Source organism: Pithys albifrons, chromosome 7 (genome assembly GCF_047495875.1).
Source record: "Pithys albifrons albifrons isolate INPA30051 chromosome 7, PitAlb_v1, whole genome shotgun sequence".
Taxonomy (NCBI): domain Eukaryota; kingdom Metazoa; phylum Chordata; class Aves; order Passeriformes; family Thamnophilidae; genus Pithys; species Pithys albifrons.
The window spans coordinates 16,670,991-16,690,345 of NC_092464.1; the positions used below are offsets into that span (position 1 = coordinate 16,670,991).

A 19,355-nucleotide genomic window follows, 5' to 3' on the forward strand; every position below is an offset into this window, starting at 1 on the left:
AGAGCAAGAAAAAATTACTAAAAATTTCACTTGGCAGCTCTCTAATAAAACAAAACTGGAGTCTTGACTGGACCTTTTTTTTTTCAACATAAACAACCATGACAGTCCTTTTAGTCCAACTTGGTGCAGTACAATTTTAAAAGTTTCGTCCTGCACAGATAAAAGAACAAACAACAGTAACCTAATCACCCCTATTAGTACTGAATGAAGCCAGAGTATTTGCAGATTAAAAGGAAGCAACTGACAGCTTTTTCTTATAAATAACTGCAATGTACAGCATATTTTGGACATATTTTGACTGTCATGGTTTGCACTTTCAGAAAGTTACTTCACTCTGGGCTCTACATGTAAATGTTTTGCCTCCTTTTTCAGTGATCCATGCACAAGACGTTCAAAGAAGCAAACAAAAAATCCCACACCACCTGCTTCCTCAGTAACCTGCCATACGCAGACACATTGGATAGAACTGAATTCAAAATGCATCAACTCTTCTACCTGTACTTGCAGCAAAAGGCATTACAGCTGAGTGATAAACTGTTTTCTAATAGACTAGGCCACAGTGACAAAAATCGAAGGGATACACTGACTACCTGCACAGAATTTAACCTGCTGGCACAGCTACTGACACACTAACTTTATTCAGAGACCAACTTGTTACGCTGAAGAAAAAAGTTGTTAGACAACAAGATTAAAGAATCCCTAGAAATTTCAGTATTTGCAAACACACATTAATACAACAGCAGCACAAACTACAGAACACAAAGAACAGTGCACGAAACAAAAGGACAAAGAGCTTTAATGCAATTTTGTGCAACAGACAAATGCTGATACAGCGATTCAGTCACCCGTCTCAATTAGGCCGCTCATGTACATCAGAACATTTATTACACTGAAAAATTTAAATGTTAAAAAGGTTTAACAGAAAAAGAAAAACCAAACAAAACCAATCCCCACTTTATCTAGGGATTCATTTATTCACTTTTCAATTAAAATAAGGCCTTCACTTAGTACAGCTTGGTACCCAATAATATACTAGAGTGTGTAAATGAGAGATTACATCAACTTTAAAGTGTCCTTACCTTCATTGATTTTGGATATATCTACACTAGAATTATTAAGCTGCAAGGTGGCTTGCAGAGCAGGCAGAAGCTGTCGAAGGAGGTTTGGGTCCTGAAGTAATGGAGGAATTGGTGATTGTGGGACAGGTGAAACAGGAACTGTAGGAGCAGATGAAGCAGGCGCAGAAGTTGGATTCAGTCCAGAAGCAGAAGATGTAGAAGGAGTTGTGCAAGAATGGGATACAGACTTGTCCACAGATGCAGACTCTGAACAGAAGACAGACAGCACTTTTCATTTTCCCCAATATAACCTCACAACTTCTCACTAGTACAACATTCGTTACAAGAAAAAAACCCCACAACATTAATAGAAAAAATCTGAAGATATTTGATATGTAGTGCTATTTACTCTATTGACCCTAATAATTACTAGGAATGCACACACACAACTTTTCCACTCTAAGATACTGTATGAAAAATGGGACATTTTTCCGCCTAGCTTTCAGGACAAATGCAAGACAAAAATTCCTTAGCAATCTTTTCTTTTACTGTGCATTTTTTCATATTCTACATTTTTACTTATGATTTCAGTATTTCTTTGGAAAATATATTGTGAACAAAAACTTTTTAAGTCATGGACTTCACATAAGCTCCTATGCCAAACTTGATGGGAGGATACAAGCCGTGCTTCATTTGTTAAGAGACCAGACTACAGGAAGCTGCAAAATAAAGGCTTAAGTTTATCATACAAAATACAGCTACATTGCTGAGGATTTAGACAGGAAAATGAGCTGTACTGGGAATGTAAAGAAAAGTGCTGTTAACACCCCCAGCAGAGTGGAAAAATATCTAAAAATGTATCTTCCCATAATTAATTATTAATTTGTCAGCTTCTCCTGAAGCATCAAGACCTATATCCTTTCTTTTATTAATATCATTTTAGCAAATACCACCACTTATTATCCACAGAAATACATACAATTTAAATTCAACTGTACTGTATGGCAATTTGTTCTGATTAATAAAAGTTACTTAATTATTTAAATTTGACTTCCAGTTAACATGAGAGCTGCTCCTTCATTCCAGTACTGTTAGAAATTTCTGCAGTGAAAAGTATTTCAACTCACTACAGGTGTACAATTAGTGACTTCAAATATCCTTCCTTTAAGAAGCCTGGTCCACTACACTTCAATCTTGGCTTCCTCTTCTCTCACCCTCATCAAACGCTCAGAGATCTCTGCTCCCAAATTCAGTCAAAACTGATGCCTCTATAGGACCAAACAAGCCGGATGCAGAGCATAAAGCTGTGGATCCAAGATCTCTCGCAGGACATTTTTCCATAATATTGAAGACCTGGATTTTAAACCCACCTCAAAATGGGCAGAGGTCTCTACCTGGATATTCCATATTTCAGGCAAAAATCCCAAAATAACTGGCTGGGAAATTATTTTACTTTAAAGGTGTGCTTGTGGTTTGGTTTTTGTTTTGTTTTTTTTTTTTTGTTTTGTTTGGGAGTTTTTTTGTTTGTCTTTTTTTGGTTGGAGAGATGGTCAAGGTAAGAAGATGCTGATTTTACTAATAAAGAAGTCAAAAAATCTTGTTTTGTTTTACTACATATGAAAAAAAAGTTACAAAATTTCTAACAGCTTTTGCTTTCCAGTAACTTTAATTGCAACTCACAAGACTAATTTGGAGAAGAGCCCTCAAAAACCAAATAAAAAATTACTCAAGTGAGTATCAATATGTAAATCCAATGAGATTAGAAATCTCAGTGAAAAGAAAGGGGACTTCTGCTTCCATACAGTTACAGTTTAAATAGTTTATAACGGTGACAACTACTCCAGGTAAGTAACTGAGAAATCTGAACCAGAAAGAAAATGCTGAGGAATCCAAATTTGACAGTTTGCAAGGATGCAACAGCCAGGGCACAAACACATATTCTGAAGTTTCACGTAAACTTCTGAAAAAGATGTGGCCTTATCTAGTTACAAGCTCTTCAGGGCAAGGGGTTGGTTGAACTGTAACTATAAAGGCACCTGGTCATTTGGCTAAGAGCTTTCCTAAGAACAATGTACAAAGGGACAAAAGCGTTACAAACACTGAAGATGGAGGGGGGAAAAAGGCAGTTAAAAAATTTCTGCATAGTTTTCAGTAACATATGAACTGGGACAGCTGATCAGGTATTAGCCACTATTAAAACAGTAAGTCATTAGTGAAAGTCTTTGTTATAAGCTACTGAATATAAAATCTTACGTTACAGTGTTCAAAGTAAACGTTAAGACAACTGCAGGTGAAGACACAACTAACAAACATGAATCTTATCACACTAAACAAAAAACATGTTGAGTTTAAATTGAACTCAGACCGGTCATAGTTCAAATAAGGACAGGATACACTGGCAGACAAAAGCAAGGGAAATAAGCACAACGGGGCACATTAATACTTATACAGACAAGTCTCCTACCCGACAGTTTTGAGAACTTTACAAAAAAAAACCAAATAAAAAAAGCCCCAAAACACCCTCACTGCAAAACAAATAAACAAACAAGTGCTGAGCAACTGCCAGCACTAAATTAAAAAGATACTCAATGTAGTTAGGCTTGCCTTCACAGTAAACACTGAGTAATTTTAAGTAAAGAAGCAACTCACTACTATGTTATTAATTCACATAAGCAATATCTGACTCTCAAACCACACCAACACCAAACAGCTGGAAGTGTTTTTCACCCACGCTGCAGCTCTGAACAGAAAATATACTGAATCAAAGGCAAACTCAAACCTGAAACCCATTTCTTGAATAACAGAACTCAAAACATGACACTCAAAATTACGGAATTACACAAGGTCTGTAGAAGTACTCCAGCTTAGGTGAGTTTCTATGCTATAAAAATGTACACTGAATTACATTAAGACAACACGGTGCTGTATGGAGACACTATTCCACAGCTGTATTACTGTAGATATTTTAAGTATGTGTTAAAATATATCTGTGAAAGGTATTTTTTTACAATCACCCAGAAAAACAGCTAAAGATGCAAAACAGGGACAGTGTCTTCACACTAACGTTCCAATCTTTTGAAATGCTTTACAACACAAACCCAACAAACTAAGTATTATGAAAAAATACACCCCTATTATCAGGACTATCTACACATATATCCCATTATAATTCTATTATTTACCATCATAGAGGATGCAGAGTACAATGACAGTTCAGAGCACCACTACACTACACAAATTGAGTCATGTAAGTTATTCGCAGTGAAATAAAGATGTAAAGCTGTTTCTGCAAAACAAAACCCTGAAAAAATATTTGTGGAAATACAAGCATATCTTTTTTTGTATTAAGTAGCTGTCCTGGTTTCAGCCAGGATAGAGTTAACAGAGTTTTGCAGTGGCCAGGAGGGATAGTTATTCCATACCACCTCAGGCCATTGTTGGGGAGAAGGGAGTCTTTTTCCAACCAGGACAGTGTGGCAGCAGTTTGAGTATTGTGGTTCCCACAGCAGTGACCTTTTCTTCTCTTGTGTTGTACACCCTTTTATTAATATTGTTGCTGTTACTGTTCGTTTCTTATTTCATTGTTTCCAGTAAGTTGCTCTTATCTCGACTGTAATCTTTACCTTTTGTGCCTCCTATTCACTTCCCCAGCCTGCCACCAGGGAGGGGGCAGTGAGCACACAGCGCATGGTTTGGAGTGTTGCAGTGGGAACGCTAAATTGGGGAATGCCATTCCTAAACCACAACAGCCTTATTTGGTACCCAGCTGTGGGGCACTAAGGGTTGAAATAACAGATACGACCAGAGCAGGTGGAAACAAATCCCATCTAAGCATTTGTTGTATTAGGTACAGAGGCTCTGGTCACAATGTTGCTCAGTCTGCTCACATGGCTGTGGTACCTCACCCTGTGTATATTCCCATACACGTACTCTGTGCCCATCATGATGTCCCTTTGTAGAGCAGGCAGAGGGATCAGGATTGCTTTGTTGCCGTACTGTGGGATATCAGTTTATGACATGGTAACATCAAGGGTAACGAGGGTCATTTGGGATTGTGTTGAGTGTTGCTTACCTCAGCCACTACCGCTGTGAGCCCCCATTAATAATCATCCCAGTCTGTGCAGGAACAGAGGAGGATGATTTTCCCCGGCTTTTCGGTCTCTCTTCCTCCTTCAGGCCTGTTACAACAGCTTTTGAGAACTCTGAATTTCCTCTGGATGTTAAGGAAAGGAAAGCATGGTCTTGTTGCCATGTCTGCTATAAGTCCTCAGCATGGCCCACACCATGTTTAGAGTCAGGAGAGAGAATTCTATGCAGGTCATTCAGAGATCTGCCATGAGGATGGATGTTCACCAGTGCCATGGAAGGTGGGAGAAAATGGGCCAGGTTTTGGGGAAATTTTCTGCTCCAATGGTTTAGAAGTTCACCTCTGAACAACTACAGGATCCTGCTGAAGTAGCAGAATATTTGCAAGGAGAATGCTGTGCCAACTCCCAGGAGCAGCAACTTACTGCAGTGTGCTGGGCCATGGCTACTCTGTTGGACACAGTTCCACAGCAAACAGCATCCTCAAGGGTAGGAGGGGGAATACAGACCAACAGGCACTGTGGCCACTCAAACTGCAGCCAAACTGGACAAACAACTCGTGCCAGTCAGTATCAGCCACTCCTCTACAGAAGAAGAAATCCAAGAACAAATCAGTTTGCTTAGTGAGGGATGAAGAGAAAGTAGGGCCCTCAGAACAGGAGGAAGAGGCAATCACTCAATCCCTATCCCCAGGTGAGCTGATAGCTATACGAAAAGATTTCAGCCATCAGCCAGTGAGATCCTGCTGACTGCCAGCACTGGGCTGGATGTTCGAAGGGAAAGCCCCTTCCACACATGGTGGCATTGATGCTACACAGAGCAAGTGGGTATTGCTCATCACACAGTGAGCTCCAATGGGAAACCTCCATCACCCAGAGAACAAGGTGTATCAAGACAGGTTGCAGAGCTGGAAGCCGTCCAGGTAGCTTTAGGTACTGCTGAACGAGAGGGATAGCCAGAGTTCTACCTCTCCACTCACTCATGGATGGTAGAAAATGCTCTGTAGGGGTGGCCAGACCCATGGAAAAAGACCAAGTGGCAGAGCAGAGATAAATCCACCTCGACTGCTGAACTGTGGCTAGACATGGCTGCCTGGGTAGAGAAGTTGGCTGCAAAGTACGTCACATACAAGCATGTGTACCCAAGAGCTGGGCTACTGAGAACATCACAACAACAGACAAGCGTATGGGCTACCAAGATTAAAGTGTCTCGGGTAGATCTGGACTGGCAACACAAGGGAGAGTTATTTCTGGCTCCATGGGCACATAGCACCTCACATCATTAGGGAAGGGACGGAACATACAGATGGGCAAGCAAACAAGAAGTGGACTTGAGCATGGCCTTTATCTCCCAGGTCATCCATAACTGTGCTGGAATCAATCAGGCCAAGCAGGTAGAGCCTCTGTGGCTGGTGAATGATGGTCGAAATGTAAACAGGGGAGACCTGCAGACTGATTACATCACACTGCCACAAACTGGCCAAGGAAAGCGCATTTCGTGCTGACAATGGTGCAAACACCCACTGGATGGCACAGGATGTATCCTGTGCCCCATGTCATGGCCTGGAACACCACCTTGCCCTCTGAAAAACAAATCCTGTGGTGACACAGCACCCCAGAAAGAACTGAGCAGGACAACAGGACTCATTTCAAAAACTGCCTCACAGGCACCAGGGCCAGAGAGCACAGCAGTGAGTGGGTATATTGTGTTCTCTATCACACAACAGCCTCTGGAAAAACTGAACAGTACAATGGACTTTTAAAAACCACACTGCATGCAAGAGGTGGTGGAACCTTCCAACACTGAGATCACATTTAGGGAAGGCCACCTGGTTAGTTAACACTAGAGGCTCTACCAATCAACCTGGCCCTGCCCAATCAAAACCTCCACATACTGTAGAAGAGGATAAAGTTCACACGGTGGATATGAGGAAGGGAAGAAAGTTCAAATTAGTCTTGCTTCAAGCAAAGGCAAACCCACCCACGGGATTGCTTTTGCTCAAGGACCTGGGTGTACTTGGTGGGTAATGCAGAGGGACAGGGAAACACAAGGGGATCAGATTTCTGGGTAAGAATAGTCTGTAATGTTGAATTGTACAATATTGCTTGCTGAATGACACTGCCACTGTATGCTGTCACTTTTTCCAGTCATGGTACCATGGCAGCAGTTCCCATATTGCAGGTTCATGTGTAATGAGCTTTTTTCATGTGTGAATTGTTTGCCTCTCTTTGCCTTTAATTAAAATTGTTGTTGTTACTGTTCATTTCTTGTTTCATTGCTGTTTCCAGTAAATTCGTATCTCAACCTGTAATCTTTACCTTTTCTTCTCGACAACTGGGAAACTCCTTTGTGATGGAAACAAACATGCTAAAAATACAGACTACTGATTAGCTGTGTCTAATCACAAGTTCCTTTACAGTAATTTAAACCAATCTATCTTTCTTCATGGTTCCAGGCTGGATGTTTAATTTCACAGCACTAAATCCTAGAAATCCTGCCAACAAAACAAGCCCCTAAATATTTTCACATGAATTTTTATATGACTACAAAGGTTAAAACTGTTTTAATTTATGATGCTATACAGAGCTTTCAAGTTTTGCTTTTAGAAGGGAACATAATTAGTCTAAACTTCTCAAGATTAAATGTCTGCCTGATCAAAATCATCAGACATCATCCATTGGTGTGTGTGCATTTTCCCCACTTTTTCCATAAAGAGAAGCAAAAATTCCTCACTCCCTCCTTTTCCTTCCTAATTCCCCTTTTCTGATCTGCTTTGAGACTGTTTCACTGTACATTTTGCCACAAAATTAAGTACACTTTCTAACATCTAAACACTATTTTCTAGTTTCTAAAACATTAGGGTTTTTTTAAGAAATGCTTATTAATTATACAGTCCTGTAGTTCTTAAGTGCACTTGAAGCCTCAAAATCATGAAGCACAGTCAGGATGAACACACCATGCTGAGTAAAGTTAAGTATCTTCATAAATCTAAGTCTTACAGTTTTACAACTCTAGTGCACTGGTTCCTACACTTGTGTCAACATCAATTCATGCTCATTAACAAGCTATCTACATTATTGTTGCAAAATAAGGATTATATGGCAGTCACTCGTAAACCTAATCGGAATCATTATGCGTCAATCAAACTGATTTTGAACCTCCAACCGGAATTCTACCAACAGAAAATGCAATTTTAGTCCACGTCCTACAAAAAAACTTTCACAAAGTAAGGACTATGACTATGCTGCAAGGCCTGCAAAGGTCTTACACGATGACTGAAGAAGTGAAGAGGGAAAGTCTGCAGCCTCCTCATTGTCAACACTAATTTCTATAAAAATGCTGTGCAAATGACTCTTCAACCTCACCTAAAATTTCAGCTATTAGCATGAAAGTCCCAAGAAAGCTTTCTAAATAATAAAAAAATGAAATGAAAACTAAAAGTAGAACATAGCCTGCTGCAATCTTTTGAAGTATTAAAAACTTCATTAACTAAAATCTGTTTCATCTCTTCCTCTGAATAAAACAAACAAAAAACCAGATTATTTTTAAAATTATGGGCGTTTTATTTTAAAAACACTACTTTTCACCAGTTTGTCTTTTATAAGCTATGCACATTACAGTTTTAAGGTCTGGAGCTTTTAAGAAAACTTTTAAAACAATCCATTCACTTTGCTGAAACAACGTGAAAATACAGTATTATACTTTCTGACAACCATGCAAACAAGCTTGTTAGAAGCAGCCTACATACAGAACTGTATGATAGAACTAAACAGCTTTCTGGACCACCAACTTTAACCACAGGAAAAAAAAGAGCAAGAAATAAAGTCATCAAAAAAAAAAAGAAAAAAAGGAGGGAACAAAGTAATCAGAGGGCAAAAAGAAACACAATTAGATGTGCAGATTAAGTTAATGTGAAGAATTATTAATTGGTTTAACTTTAAAGTGGAGCAGGAAGAAACTTGTTTATAAGGAAAATAATTTTTGAAGGCCACAATGATTAGGGAAGAACTTTCTATTCATAACCTACTCAGGTGGGAGTGTGACCCACAATCCCGTCTTTTGGACAGAAAGGAAAGAATTCCAAGTTACCAGTCAGTATTTCCTAGGACAAGAATCTGTATAACACAGGTGCATCTTTTTTGCAAGTTTTGAGAAGAGGTATCTGAAGTAGAAACACCATGTCAAGTCAGAACGGAAATACTGTGGTGTGGTGTTTCCAAGCAGTGGGAATTTTTAATACCATGGCCAAGCAATCCTTTTAGGAAAAAGTAACAACAGATCATTTTCAGCAGTTGTGCCACAATGTTCTTCAGTTACAGCCTAGACATGCTCAGCTTCTCAAGGTTTGAGGCAGGATATAGACATGATGCTGAATCTTTTCATCACCCATCTCTGCCCCTTATGACAAGGACCCTTGCTCCGAAGCAAACAGCTGATCCACGGGTGACTGATACTCTCAAAGGCAACCCTGAGCCTACTGCATTTAACGCAGGGGGGTGAAAAAGTAACCCTTGGACTGTCTAGCAAGCCCCTTTTGGATGAAGAGCGCTTGGCACTGACAGACCCACATCCCTGCTGTGCCACAGTCACACTGTGGTGGTATCTGCAGGAGTCCTTTGAGTACCTGTCCCCAGTACTTGCTTACTCCCTTCTTGCCCTCAGCGTGCTGAGCTCATCAGGCAAGTCCGCATGACAGAGAATTGAGCAGGCAGAGAAGAAACAAAAAGGGGAAACGTAATTTTGTGGAGGAAAGACCTTCCTCCATGGTCCTCTTTGTAACACGAAACACACTAGTACTGCCTACATGAGATTCTAAAATACTGCTGTGTATGCCTTGCTCTTCTGACTTACTTCAACAAAGATAGACTTTTTTTAATAGCACAGAAATTATCCACTAATGTTGACTAGACAATTTCTAAGTCCTTGAGTGTTACAACAGCTTTTGCTAGTGCTATAACTTTTATGTCATTTAAAACAAAACAAATGCTTTCAAAGTCCTTTGGATTCAACACCTCAGTATTACCCAACCCCTCTACTGCCTCTCTGCACAATGACCATGCACATGTGCTCTCACTGTGCTCTGCGGAAGGAAAACTGCATTACTAAATTTTCAGAAATGGCCTTATTGACCCATAAACCTCATCTCTGTTCCACTGATGAAACAACAGCACAGCCAACAGAACTGCTCAATTTCCTGCTGACTATTAAGAATCAAAACACATCTCCTGTGCTGAAGTACCTGAAGTGAGCACCACCAACTGAGTTCCGTGAGCACTGACAGTCACATTTATCTCTTTTACATACTTCTGTTCTGTTCTATTAAGGACCTTAAGCCACAACAAAAATATATAAATATTTACAGGCAATCCATTCTGTAAACACATTTGGCCAAATGAAACTATGGGAACAAGAGTAACTGGGTTCTCAAATACAGTCAATTACCTAAAATACAAAATATTCCCTATTTTTCACATTTGGATTATTCTAGTCTTAGAACTGCATTTCTGTATTTTACCTCTGCTGTCAAAATAAATGTAACAGCAATGCTCAGCAAACAAGATAAAGTACTGGAAGAAAATTCCAACAGTCTGATACATACAAGTTTTTCCAACCACCACATGAATTGAGCAATACCCTTAAAACTGCAAAACCCAGCCAAGAAGATGCAACAATACCAGAAGCAATGTTAATAACTGACTGCTAGAGACTGGCAAGTGTTACAAGTAAGAAAACCACAGGGGTGAGAAAAGGATCAGAAGCATCAGGGTCACAACCCACCCAGCACTGCTCTGGCCAGCTTGCTGTGTTCTGTCATAACAATTTTAAATTATTGCTGCACTAGAAACAGAAATGCTGCCTCAGGGGACTTGGAATAAAGGTGTGAGAAGGAGTATCCTACTGACAGACACACTATTAAAGATACAGACAATACAACATTTCATTCAGTATCTGCATTAGAAATAGGAAAATGGGATGTGCCCTACAGATAAAGCAGCCAGAAAGTAGGAAAAGCAACCCCACACTTTACCTGCATAAAGCACTCACAGTGAGCACAAACAGAAGCAGCAGATTCTGACTGGAACATTCAAACCAAAGGGCAGAGGTCAAATAGTTCCCCAGGAACTCTCCACTACTGCCAGCCATTGAGGGCAGAGGACTACTGCTAACAGCTGAGCTAGAGTTCAGCCAGGGATTTTATTCAATCTCCTTGTGGGACTACAACATACCCCTGCAGCAAAAGAGATTGAGCTGAAAAAAGCGATGTTGTTGGGTTCGTGGTTTTTTGTTGTTCTGCTGTTCGTAACTATTACTGCATTAAAAAATACACACACTGAAACCAGAACTATTAGTGGTACACACATGCTGGTGTAAGGCTGCCAGCAACAGATTGACAAGAAGCAAGGATTCATTTAAGCAAAGACTACTGCACATATTATTTAGTCATTTGGACCAAGCTATTTTTATAGGCAAAAAACCACATCTTTGCCTCTTTTTAGAAAGAGAAGGATGGCATAGCCAGTGAACAGAGAAAGATCAAAGCCTGCTTGCTTTACTAGTGTAAAAATAAACCTAACTATTTTTCAATTCTACACAAACACTTTCAGAAGATTTGTTTGAACCAAGTGTCTCAGGACAATTATTTTATTTTCATTTCATATAACAGCTACAAACAAGTACTTGATAATACTGCAGGTTCACAGTCACCTCTGAGAGAATGAGTAACAGAGGTAAACCATCCAAATATGAAAAATGCTAAAGAAAATTTACTGGTTAAATTTCCTTAAACAGATTGTCCAACATTCCCAAAACAAGAAAAAGGCAAGTCAACTAAATATACTCCTTTGAATGATCTCATCATGACAGAACCTGCACTGAATTTTTCTGTTTCTGTAAGACATAAGTTCAAGCAACATATAAAAACTCACATTTTCTTGAACAAGAATTTCAAGCCTGACATTCATCTATTCTAATTCTTCAATTTTTCACTAACTTTCTGTAATCCATCCTGTCTAAAGCTCAGTAAGTACAGTATTAGCTCACAATCAAGTGCCATGAAACACTTAGATCAACGAGTCATGAGTATTACAGAGAATGTATCCATTTAACCCATTTAAAATTAAAGAAACACCTACCTAGGAATACAGAAATAAAGTGAATTATTTAATATGGAACAATGTTTAGTAATACAGATTTGGAAACAAGATTTACAGTGTCAAGACTGCCCTGTGTGATCGTTTTCACTACTCACACCCAAGTGCATGTTCTCAAATCAATGTTGTATGCAAGAAACATCAGAATTCTCTGCCAACATTTGTAGCAGTTGTCACAATGGGGAGTTCCTTCCATTGCTGTAAGAGTCAGCTGTTCAGTTAATAAAGATGTGCAGTAAAGCAGCAAAAGAATATCCAGTCTGATCACACATCAAACAGGAATCAAGAATATGCCAGAATTGAGTAATAATAAGGGTTTTCTTTAACTGCATTTTAAATATAGAAGTGGAAATAGAGTACACTGAAGAAGAGAACATTTGACATGGATGTTCTACACTGTAATGTTTAGAAGTGCATCAAACTGCAATCAGAACACAGAGGCTTAACGGAAGCAGCAACTTGTATTCAGTACAAGATTCATGCAGGAACTGGTACCCCTTACTTCGTGCTTTATCGTGCTGAACAGAAAATGTCTGCTGAAAATAATCTGTTCCCCTGCAGTTTACTGTCAGCATTTGTGACCTAGGTCACACAAAAAGTGCAAAAAGTCTCAAGAAAACAACAAAAAAACCTTCTTTACATGCACAATTGTCGTACACTGCAGTAGTTGTCAATGTATGGTACTGTTTGAATATTCTGGATGGTCAGGTAATCTTATCTCTGTGTAAAAGTTGGAATTCTTTAATAAAGACAACTGCAAAAACAGAGTACAAGACCAGTGTCAAACCAGAGTCTGTTTTAGTCTTCTTTTTAAAACTACACTATTTTTCTCTAACTAGACCAACTTGCAGGTATGAACAGGCCAACAAGCCATCTTGCCAAAAAAGAATTCAGTGACATACTAATTATACAGTGTTTTAAACTAAAACCAGCCATGATTATCAAAAATTGCTTCCCTCTCCAAAGCCCTCAAAACAGAGTTTTTGTATACAGTATCACTCTCTAAAAACTCAACTATACCAAGGATCACACTTTCACTAACGACATAAATCTCATTCTCACAATCTTCTCAAGCTCTTCTTCCCCAGGAATGAAATAAATCTACCCAAATACAGACTTTGAAGGGTCACGAGCAATGCACAGTAATGTCCTGATCTTCACTTGTGGACTCAAACTGTTTACGATAGGTATTAATTACACAGAAACACAAACTTTCAGCAGCTTGATAACTGATCCAGTACTTCAGAAGATACAGATTGAACAGAAGATTTGCTGTTACAAACACACAGAAAAGTGTCTCACTTTCTGTATGAATTGTGCTTGTGTTGATTGAAAGACTTGACACTGGCATTTCAAACAGTAACAGCAGTTCATAAAACATACTGGTCCAAAATGACTTTCAAATAGTGTAACTACATCTATGTTAAGAACTCAAATAGATGGCAAAGATCCAAAACAAGAGAGAAGACAAAAATTAAAATATGTCCTACTAAAAATACAGATTTCACATTATAATTTGAAATGTTAATTTGCAGAATAAGCCCGTAAATAGCAAATACTGCAGTGTCAATTTGAAGCTGTGTAAGATACAGCAAAAGTGCTTTAGGGGGAAATAAACACATCGAAACAGTAATCGGGTTCTAAGCACACACAATGAAACAGTAAAAACATCTTTAAATTCTAGATCTAACATAATTTTAACAAGCAACACAAATGCAATGAATCATCTTGAATACGAGAGGGAATTTCATTAGACATACCTTTTCTCTCTGTTTTCTGTGCAGGGATGGAAGATGTGGATGTAGACAGTTTTGATAAAGTAGATGCTCCATTAGCATCAAAGGATTTCTTTGGCTGGTGATCAGATTGTAGAGAAAATGGACTAGGAGGAACAGTGCTCGGGGTAGCAGTTGGATGAACCACTGGTTTGATGGGATGCTGTACTGGAGTAGAACTACTGTGAGTCTCTGCCCTTGGCAGTCTGTAGTCTCTGTCATTGTGCCTGCTTGTTTGAGATAAAATATTCTGTGGGAGCATACTGCTGGTGTCACTGGAATGCTTGTCTTCCACTTTTTTCAGGATTCCCCAAGTAACGTTGCAAGAAGAAAAAAAGGATTAAATTAGAAACAAGTCTAAGATTGCAGAAACTTTGATTAATACAGCTGCACACCAACAACTAGGGCTGATTGAACTTCTTATGATTAAAAAAACCCTCAAGTAGATCAGCATCAAAAAAGGCAAAATTTAATTCTACTCACTGACAAAATGCATTTTCTCTGACCTTTGCTTGATTTAGAGTTCTGGTTACGCACTGTGTTTTGATGAAAGGCTGCTTTATAACAAGTGTTACAGTCAAGTTAACTTTTGAAGTCTCCTAAAAAATATCTAAATCAAAATCTATTACTTCCATCTTGTATTTAGCGTGAAGAGATAATTTGTGCCATTTTTCTTTTGTTCAATGAAAATCCTGAACATCAAGTATAATTTAATTTTCAAATTCTAGCCCTCAAAGAATTCCTCTTCGTGTCACTCGAGCACTACAACAAATTTACTTACAGTTGAATTAATTCAAGACCATATATATATATTTAATGAGTGACTAATCTGCATTTGTCACACAATCATAAGACACTAAAATATGCTACGCAGGGAACATACCAAGCAAATACAGAGTAGTTCTTTTAATAGATTCTTGGATTTTCACCTGTTACAAAACAAATACTGCATTATGCACGTCTGCCATCTCTTTGCAGCATCCAGTATGTTTTAGCACATGCAGTACAGTTCAGTATACACAGAAAATCATCTTTATACATCTCTGCCTTGTCAAGGTCCAAGAGTGTGGAGGAAGATTAACACTCTTGACTTCCATTTTTAAACCATCCTGAGAACTATCCTACAAATTCACCCAAACTACATCAGCATACAGATCGAATACCACAGTACAACTATTTACCAGGAAAAAATGGACAAATATTAAAGCGAGGTATCAGGAAAAAAATTTCTAAGTTACAGAAATTCATAGACCAGGAAAGGCTTTGCTATGAGTATTGCTGTGGTAAAAATGTGCTTTGAATAAGAGACACAAGCCTCCAAAAATCCTGCTATCATAATCCATTAAATTAGCTTATTATTTTCAGATGTGAAAAAAGAGACTTTGCACCTCTATTTTTAAGCTCAGAGTATGACATTGGCAGGTCTCAATGATCACGACAGTGTAACTGAACTATAAATTGTGCAAGTTTTTTAGTTAACTACCCATGAAGATAATTAAATTAGGCAGTAAAAGCTGCAAAAAGGAGGAGCACCATAAAAAGCATTTAAGCAAATGTTGCACTAGTAAAGGCTCAAAGTTATTTTAAGAAACAACATTTGGGAGAGCTGACTGTGCTATCCACTTTAGCTTTTATATATAAAAAGGTGAGAAAAACATCTAAGAAAAGGGATTTTTTTAATTTTGGAAAAGAAAACAGTAATGCAAACAAGGCAAGAAGATATTGCTGTAAAAAACCCACATACTTCCACTGGCAAACCCACTGGCAGCTGTCGCCTGCATCACCTCTCTTCTGTAATCCCTATCTTTTGGAAAACTGTTAACTGACATTTTGCTTGCTTCCTTTTGTCTCTGCTCTCTGAGGAAAAGAAAACAAAAGTTAAGTAAGAACTTAGATCATTTAATAACATAACAGTTTCTATGGGTGAAGTTACATGGGATGAATGGAACTGTTCTAGGAGCTCGCTGCTCCAGGTGGAGTTGGCAAACTCCAACCCTGCCTCCTCACACCCACGCTTGCTGGAGCCCACCATGTACCAGCTCAGTTCACCAACTCAGCACAAAAGAAAAAGAAAATAATAGAACAACCTGAAATGTAAAAAACACCACACCAAAAATCAAAACAAACAAACCAACCATACTTCCCCCTCAGGCTCTGGGTTGTCAAAGGATAAAATAGGTGCCAGAGGTCACAGTAAGGGTAGAAACACAGCAGACTCAGACCACAATCTGTTATAGCAGTAATCTATTAGATAAACTCAACTCCTAAACGAGCTTAAGAATATTTGTTCTTTACACAATTAAAACAAACACAAGCACATACCTTTCCAGCCACTCTTTTGGTTTTTCCCACTGTGAAACTTCTGTTCGGCAGTTGTAGTAGTATTTTTTGCCTGAAGAGCTGATGTGCTCAGACCAATCATCCGCAGAATCATAAGCCTTTAAAGTACAAACAGCGTTGGACAAAAGACCACTTGAGAGTTTTAATACATAAATTTCACAGTTTTCACTCTTTTTAAAACTAGAGGGCATCCTCATATGCACCCCTATTGCTCTTTTACACCATCTCTAAATGCCTCTTTCACTGATAGTTTGAAGATGTGACCATCACACTCTTGTTGCATTCTGCAATAGTTTCCTCTGGTTTATTCCCATCAACCCCTAAACAAAACCTAACAGTATGTTCAGAGTGGGCTACAGTAATGTCAATATTGGTAAGATTAGTTTCCTTCACCTTCAAACTTCCACAAAAATCATTATTTTTTCAGAATTTTGCTATACATCGCAAATTTATCTATTTTGTTTTAGTGCAATTTCTAACAAATACCACCTTAACTTGGATAATAAAGTGACTAAAATTCACAATGTGCAGTGCATCTTAAATAAGTAAAATCATACTGTCTCCTCTATATTTGCCACAAAGGTCATGGAAAGTATTTTTTTAATTTATATAATCTAGTATTTTAAAATTAACGGCAGGGAGCTCAAATCTCTACTGATTATCAATTAGAACAGTTTTACAACATGCAAAGACTACATCTCAGGTTTACAGGGTGTTTATAAAATAAAGACTGATGCTGGATAACTCAATGAAGCAGACAATGTGCATTCTCCTTGTCTCAAACAAAATTATGTCAATGTAGTGTGTATGAATGGAGTGGTACATTGATGAATACCAATCACAAATACTCACTGCATCAGAAGTTTTGCTTGGATTATTGCTGGGATTAGAAGAATGTGAATTTGAACTATGAAGAGCACTGTGGTTGTGTGAATTTTCTTGTGGAGAGTAACTGGTCCCTAAAGAAAAAAAGAGAGACTGTTCACAATGTATGTTTTCAAAGAAATCAACAGTCTGCGTTCTAAGTAGAAGAGGAATGAAGAGGGGAGGGAAGGAGGCAAGTTGTCCACAGCCTGGGCCACAACGTGGTTCAGATGCAGAACTATTTCAGGAGACCACATGCTATTTCTTATTCACACAGCATAAAACTCCCTTTGCCTTTCTAGTTACAACAATGCAGTTATGTCCCTTCGCTGGTCTTACTCTCACATTATTCCATTACAAGCAAACAAGTAATTTTTGATGCTTTGAAGGTCCCAACACGCCAATTCAGAAATTAACAAGCATTTTCTCCTCAACATGGAAGTCAGAAAGTTTAAACAGGTTTATCAACAGCTCACACAGATGCACATCATCAGGTTTTAAGTTCACTGAAGCAACAGTGTTTTCTTAACTGTTGAGACTACTTGTAACTACTTCTAGGCAACTATTTCTCTTTATGCATATAAGGCAGACCAAATTTCCTGACACCTCAATCTCTGCAATAAAGGTATTGACATCTAGAACACCAAAAGCAGCATTTCCCAAACAACACCCAGCTTCTGGCCTCCCTACCAACTACTTCTCAAGGCAAGCTGGTTTTCTTTGACATGAAGACACTTAAACACAAAAAACCCCCCAAGCCTGAAATGAGAAGTAATTCTCAAATCTTTTAGATCTGTATTTGTGCCTAAGCTCAAATCACCCGAACAGTTCTAGATATGAAGTCAAAGTACTCTGCAAATGGTAAAGACTGTCTCTTATAAGCAACTGCAGTAAAGAACAGCCTACTTATAGTGGATTGAGAGGTGGGAGTGAATGGACTCATAAAAAAAATAAATTTGTTTTAAAGTCTTTCAAAAACCACACACACAGACAATGACTAAATGACATAACATGGTGCAGAATTAGAGATATTGTAATGCAAATTCTTTCTTCGGAGCCTTCTGACTACACATGCACTGACAAAATGACTACTTCAAACTTCTTCCTCCCCAACTTTAACCCTGCAGGTCAGAAACAGAAGCAAAGAGAGTACACCATGACTAACCTGTTTAGTACCCTACAAAGTTTAAAGGTCAATTTGCACACACAGGAGTTACTGCAAGCTGAACCATCAGTATCTCAAAACCTTTCCCTATACTATTTTGACTAAAGCCATGTTATTCTCTTTAAAGCTCTGAAGGGGGACGGGGGGAGGAAACAAGGAGTGTCACACTCAAATACAGCCTTCCAGGAGCCTAGACAAGTACCCTGCATGCTCAGAGTCAGGCAAAACAACTCACCACAGGAGAAAGTCAGGCCTGGCAAAGCAATACTCACAAAATCACACACTTGTGATTTTGGCATTTTTAAAAATAGACACATTTAATTTCCCTAACTGTAAGTAGTATATCATAATTACTAGACTGTACATGACTCACATCCACAGTCTTAATTTTTTTTCCAACACAGATTATGGAGTAAAATAGCTGTTTCAGTAATTTTGTAATAATCATTCTACTAGTTTTTATTTATTTACCTTTCTATTGAGATAAAATCATTAAAATTTCTTAATATATTTCTGTAGGTCACTCAATACAGATGTATGAATTAATTTCTGCTATGAGGTAAAATCATCTCCCTTTTTCAAGGAAAAAACAAGATGAAAATTTACCAGATGGCTTGTTTCAACAGTTTGGTATTAGTCCCTTTTAAATGTTGGAAAACACCAATGTATTTAATTTACAGTAATCCTGTAGCATGGATGCAGCAACACTGCACTTTGTTCAGCACACTCAAGATGTACATGGCCATTTTTAAATACTCTGGTGGTCTAAATACACCACAACAGTGAATCAAATCTAACCCACGTTTTCCAAACACGAGTACAAGCCAACAATATACCTATCTGATCAATAAAATATTTTAAAGGTAATTCTACCCAACACATAAACAAACCCCTCAAATTCACAGTGCAGTTTCAG

The 19,355-nt window shown here is 38.4% G+C and overlaps 1 protein-coding gene across 3 annotated transcripts in view; it reads right to left on the reverse strand.

The window, feature by feature from the left end:
• Positions 1-19,355, reverse strand: part of WAC (WW domain containing adaptor with coiled-coil) — a 54,899-nt gene that overhangs the window by 16,437 nt on the left and 19,107 nt on the right. For 2 of the 3 annotated variants that reach the window (XM_071560018.1, XM_071560017.1), the window contains exons 4-8: positions 17,263-17,369; positions 16,393-16,508; positions 15,815-15,927; positions 14,056-14,364; positions 1,080-1,325 (exon numbers count right to left, since the gene is read on the reverse strand). In XM_071560018.1, coding sequence (XP_071416119.1) covers positions 1,080-1,325; positions 14,056-14,364; positions 15,815-15,927; positions 16,393-16,508; positions 17,263-17,369 — 891 coding nt within the window. The remainder of the gene's footprint in view (positions 1-1,079; positions 1,326-14,055; positions 14,365-15,814; positions 15,928-16,392; positions 16,509-17,262; positions 17,370-19,355) is intronic. The other variant, XM_071560019.1, reaches the window with a different exon arrangement.